Below are 7,500 nucleotides of genomic sequence, written 5' to 3' on the forward strand. Positions count from 1 at the left end.
CTCGGTCTGGTTGAGAGGAGACTCCTGATCGTACGCCGGCATCAGAGGAGCTGCCGAGGAGGAAGAGGAGGAAGAGGAGGTTATAGACCAGGACCAGGACTCAGACCAGGACCTATTTTGGAATATGCTTCATGAGTAAAGGTCTCAGTATTGATCGGGGTGAAGACCCGGTCACGCCTATGGAGACTGACCGGAGATCTTGGTGGTGAACTGGGTGACCACAGGAGGCCCAAAGCCTTTGACAGTGGAGGCTCTTATTGTGAAGGAGTAGGTGGAGCCGGGGTAGAGGCCGGAGAAGGCATGGCTCGTCTCATTGGCCGGTTTGAAAACCTTCCCACTCTGATTCGACAAATCAAACTCCGTGTCGAAGGAGCTCAAGGCTTTGTAGGAGATCTGTGGAAGGAGAAACCCGGGTTATCAGACACAGGACAGGTGTGGACGGGGACAGACACAGGACAGGTGTGGAGGAGCAGCTCTACCTCGTACTGGCGGATGAGTCCGTACTTCTGCAGCGGTTCCATCCAGCTCAGACTGATCTGCTGCTCGTAGCTGCTGCCGAGGATCGAGTCCACCGGGACGGCTCCAGGGACTGACGACGAGACATTTTTATTATTCAACTAGCCTCCAACAACACGAGCCACACAGAAGCTAAAGTCTTGTTTCAGCGTCGTACCGTCCTCGTCCGTCAGCACCGGCAGCTCGTCGCTCTCCTTCCGTCCCTCCGGGTTGCTGAGGACGAGTCTCAGGCTGACGTTGGTGAACGGCGGAAGGTTACGCACGACGTGCTGCGGCGCGACGCTCAGGCTGTCGTACACCACCTCCTCCCTCACCTGCTCCCTGCAGGACGGACGGAGACGGTTCAGCACCTGTCTTTCCTATAAAGGTCTGTCCTCGTCTTTACCTGGTGGTCTACACCTTTCTATAAATGTCCTTCCTCGTCTTTACCTGGTGGTCTACACCTTTCTGTAAATGTCCTTCCTCGTCTTTACCTGGTGGTCTACACCTTTCTATAAATGTCCTTCCCAGTCTTTACCTGGTGGTCTACACCTTTCTATAAATGTCCTTCCCAGTCTTTACCTGGTGGTCTACAACCTTCTATAAATGTCTGACCTCTCTCTCTGTCCCCCCTTGTCTTTACCCGGCGTCTCCACCTGTGTGTCTCCGTCTTTACCTGCTGGCGGATCCTGCAGGTCTGTAGCGGTACTGCACCGTCAGGTTGTAGCTGTGGCAGCGGGTCACGTTGTATCCGAACGGTTCCCACCGCAGCGTAACCTGTTTGGACTGAATGTCCACGACCTCGAGATGCCGGGGACCGTGCATCGGATCTGGAAGACAGAAACGCAGGATTACAAAACTCCTCCAGCTCCTGAAGAACTACGCCAGGAGCTACTTCCAGGAACTACTTCCAGGAACTACTGCCAGGAACTACTTCCAGGAACTACTTCTAGGAACTACTTCCAGAAACTACAACAGGAACTACTTCCAGGAACTATGCCAGGAACTACTTCCAGGAAATACTGCGAGGAACTATGCTAGGAGTGACTTTCAGGAACTACTTCCAGGAACTACTTCCAGGAGCTACTTCCAGGAACTATTTCCAGGAACTACTTCCAGGAACTACCGCGAGGAACTATGCCAGAAATGACTTTCAGGAACTACTTCCAGAAACTACTTCTAGGAACTATTTCCAGAAACTACTGCCAGGAACTATGCCAGGAGCTACTTCCAGGAACTACTTCCAGGAAATACTTCTAGCAACTACTTCTAGGAACTACACCAGGAACTAAGTCAGGAACTACTTCCAGGAACTGATAGTCTTGTTATTGATACAGTCTTGTTATTAATAGTCTTGTTATTGATAGTCTTGTTATTGATAGTCTTGTTAGTGATACAGTCTTGTTATTGATAGTCTTGTTAGTGATACAGTCTTGTTATTGATAGTCTTGTTAGTGATACAGTCTTGTTATTGATAGTCTTGTTAGTGATACAGTCTTGTTATTGATAGTCTAGTTAGTGATACAGTCTTGTTATTGATAGTCTAGTTAGTGATACAGTCTTGTTATTGATAGTCTAGTTAGTGATACAGTCTTGTTATTAATAGTCTAGTTAGTGATACAGTCTTGTTATTGATAGTCTAGTTAGTGATACAGTCTTGTTATTGATAGTCTAGTTAGTGATACAGTCTTGCTATTGATAGTCTAGTTAGTGATACAGTCTTGTTATTGATAGTCTAGTTAGTGATACAGTCTTGCTATTGATAGTCTTGTTTTGATACAGTCTTGTTGTCTTTGTAGTGGCCAATCTAAGTGCTGTATTTTATGATGAGAGACAGCGATCCACTCAGAGAGAGAATGATAGATGAGAGCAGGAACGAACAATTTCTTCTGGCCAAACCTATGTGTGTGTGTGTGTGTGTGTGTGTGTGTGTGTGTGTGTGTGTGTGTGTGTGAGTTGTGAGTGAGTGTGTGTATTTCAGGTGTTTTTTCTGCAGCCAATGAACAATGCCTTTCCTGTTCTTTGTCGTGTTTCATCTGTGTGTGTGTGTGTGTGTGTGTGTTTGATTCAGGCTGTACAGAAACTTCTCTCTTCTTGTTATTGAGCAACACACACACACACACACACACACACACACACACACACACACACACACACACACAGTTTTAGTGGGACACAATAGAGCCACTTGTGAGTTTCTCCACCTGGATTGTACGATGAAAGAGAGACGTTGGTCCAAATGGTCGGTCTGTGGGGAACACACACACACACACACACACACACACACACACACTGAGATGTCGCCATAGTAACAATAAGGGTCGAGGTTCAAGGGGAGAGGATTGAGGTGGATCCTATTACTCATAATCTACAAGGGGAGTGAACGCTATCACATAAAATCCTACCATTCCCCTTGAACAAGTGTGTGTGTGTGTGTGTGTGTGTGTGTGTGTGTGTGTGTGTGTGGCCACCATGGTTCCATCCCATCATTTTTTACATTTAAGTCAGATACAGACATAGAGCTGATGATGTCATGTGGTATTTTCTATCAGAATGTTCAGAAACTACAACCTTCAGGAGCTACACAAGGTCAACTTCCTGTTTGGTGTTAAGATGAGGAAGATGAAGAGGATGGGGAGGATTAAACTTATCCAGTGATAGTCATCCTCATGGAGGTTACAACAAATAAACAATCACACAGACTTATTTTGTTTTCTGATATAGAACTAGACAACAACCTGAAGTGTGACTTTAGCTCTTAGATCAGTGTGCTGTTAGCGTTAGCTCATAGGTTCTCAGTGTGCTGTTAGCTCATAGGTTCTCAGTGTGTATGAAGGTAGATTTGTGTCTTTTTTACCAGAGCAAATGTATAGTTTGTAAATAAATTATCTCCAAATCTTTGCTCTCAATTTAAAAAATGCCTCTAAAGAAAAAAAACGTTCTCAAACAATATACGCCCTCAAAAAAAAAAAACGCTCTAAAAAAAACCCGTTCAAAACTGAAAATTGCTAAAAAAAAACGCCCTCAAAAAAAGCTCTAAAAAACAGTTAAAAAAAAAAAAAAACGCTAAAAAAAAAGGTTAAAAAAAAAAAAACGCTATCCAAAAACAAAAAAAAAATGCTCTCAAAAAAAAATTCGCTCTCAAAAAAAAAAAAGGTTCTTTTTTTGAGAATTTTTTTTTATAGCAAATTTTTTTTGGAGAATGTTTTTTTTTTTTTGAGAGAACAAAAACTGAAAAAAAACTTGAAAACTGAGAGCAAAGATTTGGAGATAATTTATTTACAGACAAGAAATTTGCTCGGGTAAAAAAGACACAAACCTGCCTTCATAAGTGTGCTGTTAGCTCATAGGTTCTCAATGTGGCGTTAGCATTAGCTCATAGGTTCTTAGTGTGGCGTTAGCATTAGCTCATAGGTTCTCAGTGTGGCGTTAGCATTAGCTCATAGGTTCTCAGTGTGCTGTTAGCTCATAGGTTCTCAGTGTGTATGAAGGTAGATTTGTGTCTTTTTTACCAGAGCAAATGTATAGTTTGTAAATAAATTATCTCCAAATCTTTGCTCTCAATTTAAAAAATGTCTCTAAAGAAAAAAAACGTTCTCAAATAATATACGCCCTCAAAAAAAAAACGCTCTAAAAAAAACCCGTTCAAAACTGAAAATTGCTCAAAAAAAAAAACGCCCTCAAAAAAAGCTCTATAAAACAGTAAAAAAAAAAAAAAAAACGCTACAAAAAATGGTTAAAAAAAAAAAACGCTATCCAAAAACAAAAAAAAAATGCTCTCAAAAAAAATTCGCTCTCAAAAAAAAAAAAGTTTCTTTTTTTGATAATTTTTTTTTATAGCAAATTTTTTGGGGAGAATGTTTTTTTTTTTTGAGAGAGCAAAAACTGAAAAAAAAACTTGGAAACTGAGAGCAAAGATTTGGAGATAATTTATTTACAGACAAGAAATTTGCTCGGGTAAAAAAGACACAAACCTGCCTTCATAAGTGTGATGTTAGCTCATAGGTTCTCAATGTGGCGTTAGCATTAGCTCATAGGTTCTTAGTGTGGCGTTAGCATTAGCTTATAGGTTCTCAGTGTGGCGTTAGCATTAGCTTATAGGTCCTCAGTGTGGCGTTAGCTTTAGCTAATAGTTTCTCAGTGTGATGTTAGCTCATAGGTTCTCAGTGTGGCGTTAGCATTAGCTCATAGGTTCTTAGTGTGGCGTTAGCATTAGCTCATAGGTTCTCAGTGTGGCGTTAGCATTAGCTCATAGGTTCTCAGTGTGGCTTTAGCTCATAGAAACACGGAGTTCAGACAGTAAAATAAATACGAGGATAAAAGGACAGAAAGAGAAGTGAAAGGTTGGGAGGACGAGCAGAGCGTGAAGATCTGAGGTGAAAAGAGAGAAAAGAGTGAAATATTGATATGATATTTTCTAAAAGCCTCGACAAACACCACACACACTTTAATGGATGTTAACACACACACAGAAACATGCTTTTTATCTTTTATGACCAATGCTGACCTCAGTGAGAGAAACTCACTTCATAAATATTTATTGAGAAGATCCTCTAAAAAAGAAGCCGTGCTATTTTGATTCCATGTGTTATCATGCTTTCTATAATAATGTTCAATAGCAGATTAATAAATAACAATTGAGAGCTCATACTTCTGAGAGTTATCAATATCCACAAACCGGTCAATGGTTTGGCTAAAGTGATTTGTCTCAGTCTTTTTATTATTAATATTATTATTACTATTTGGACTTTAATTATTACATTATTATTACTTAACTACTACTATTATTTTTTAATTATTATTACTTTCACTATTAATATTGTTTAGTTTAGTTAGATATGATACTTTGACACATGACATCCTGAATAAAAGCAGAATATTAAATGATGAAGCACGAAGCGGCGCACAGTGACTTCCTGTTTATCTGTCACCACGCTGAGTCGCCTCAGTGAGCTATAAGTCCTAAAGCTTGTTTGATGGACACACTGATTCATTATTAAACACATGCACACACACAAACACGCGCACACACACGTGCACACACATACACACACACACACACACTCACACAGAAAGTGGTATATAATTTATTTGAAGTAAAATGAATAAATAAAAGTGAGTTGAAGACACAACGAGTCATCAGAGCGAACATCATTGCACTGCGTGTTTGTGTGTGTGTGTGTGTGTGTGTGTTTGAGTGTGTTTGTGTGTGTGTGATTGACAGCCAGCAGAGCCCAGTGTGTCACACACACATGACTTCCCTTCTTCATGTTTCTTGCTGTTGGTCCCAGAGGAGCGTTTGTTTTAATCTGCTGGCAGTCTCAGAGGGGTGGAGGTTACAACAAAGGAACAATCACACTGACAGACTGATTTTGTTTTCTGATATAGAACCAGACAACAACCTGAAGGAACTCAAGAGTCTGATCAAGGAAGCATGGAACCAAATTAGACTACAAGGTTCCGCTTCAAGAACCACTAGAACCACATCAAGGACTGATGGGTTCTCAAGAAGTACCACTAGAACCACATCAAGGACTGATGGGTTCTCAACAAGAACCACTAGAACCACATCAAGGACTGATGGGTTCTCAACAAGTACTACTAGAACCACATCAAGGACTGATGGGTTCTCACAAGTACCATTAAAACCACATCAAGGACCGGTATATTCCCATCAAATACCCCCAGAACCTCATCAAGGACTGACATATTCTCAACAAGTACCACTAGAACCTTATAAAGGACTGACATATTCTCAACAAGTACCACTAGAACCTTATAAAGGACTGACATATTCTCAACAAGTACCACTAGAACCTTATAAAGGACTGACATATTCTCAACAAGTACCACTAGAACCTTATAAAGGACTGACATATTCTCAACAAGTACCACTAGAACCTTATAAAGGACTGACATATTCTCAACAAGTACCACTAGAACGATATCAAAGACTAACGGATTCTCAACAAAGCCCAGATGAACCACATCAAGGACTGGCAGATTCCTATGAAGTACATCTAGAACCACATCAATGACAAACATATTCCCATAAAGGACCACTAGAACCTCATAAGGAACCACCAAAATCTCCTATTGTACCACAAGAACCAGTTCAAGATCTTTGGAAATCTCTGGAAACCCAACAGATATCTAGAACCCTAACCCAGGATGACAACCAAATCCCCCGTCCCTCCGTTCTTGATGATGTAAAACGTCATCAATCAAACCACATTCTAATATTTACAAACAAAATTCATGAAGGAGTTTCATGATTCAATGTGTGTGTCTGAGCTCAGATCGAACTTTCAATCGACACATTCAGGCTCCAGAAAGAACCGGCTTTAAAATGATTGGTGTGGCAGCTATGTGTGGTATGAGGTCTCTGGAGGGCGGGTGGGGGTGGGGGGGGGTATGTGTGGTATGAGGTCTCTGGAGGCGTCTATGTGTGGTATGATATGAGGTCTCTGGGGATGGGGGGTGGGGGGGGTGCAGCAGCAGGTCGTGTTCCAGCAGGTCTGAGAGCAGACGTGTTGAGACCTGACACAGTTATTTCCTTCAATAACAGACCAGAGGTCTGCAGCAGAACACAAGAGCTATATTCCTACACATCATAATCAATCTCCATGACCCTTTCTTCAGATTTGAATGACTTTATTTTGAATTCCTTGCTTTTAAATGACATCATTTTAATTGACGTCATTATGGGCACAGCAGATTTAAAGATGATGATTGTCTGTTCAGCTTATAGACATTTGAAAAAATATAATATTAACAATGACGATGAAATCGTTGTTAAAGCAGAAAGTTCAAAAATACAAACAAACACACACACAAACACACACACACACTCAGTTGCTTGCTGATGTGTGCTTGTATCCATTAAGAGCTAATGAGCTCAACATTAACTGTGAGCCGCCTGATGAGCTTAGCACTAATGCAGGTTAGCACAGCATGCTACGCTAACGACTGCGCCATTAACTGTGAGTCGTTAGCCGCTAGAAG

The 7,500-nt window shown here is 41.3% G+C and overlaps 1 protein-coding gene across 7 annotated transcripts in view; it reads right to left on the reverse strand.

Annotated features, from left to right (window-relative positions):
• The window catches only part of LOC137788484 (receptor-type tyrosine-protein phosphatase mu-like), a 58,808-nt gene that overhangs the window by 27,872 nt on the left and 23,436 nt on the right, over positions 1-7,500 (reverse strand). For all 7 annotated transcript variants that reach the window (XM_068581311.1, XM_068581309.1, XM_068581308.1 and 4 more), the window contains exons 10-14: positions 1,172-1,325; positions 674-837; positions 480-589; positions 192-393; positions 1-50 (exon numbers count right to left, since the gene is read on the reverse strand). The exon at positions 1-50 is cut by the window's left edge and continues 53 nt beyond it. In XM_068581311.1, the coding sequence (XP_068437412.1) occupies positions 1-50; positions 192-393; positions 480-589; positions 674-837; positions 1,172-1,325 (680 nt within the window). The remainder of the gene's footprint in view (positions 51-191; positions 394-479; positions 590-673; positions 838-1,171; positions 1,326-7,500) is intronic.

The sequence above is a fragment of the Clinocottus analis genome, unplaced genomic scaffold (assembly GCF_023055335.1).
Source record: "Clinocottus analis isolate CAN_PGR_092001 unplaced genomic scaffold, fCliAna1.0.p SCAF_18, whole genome shotgun sequence".
NCBI lineage: Eukaryota > Metazoa > Chordata > Actinopteri > Perciformes > Cottidae > Clinocottus > Clinocottus analis.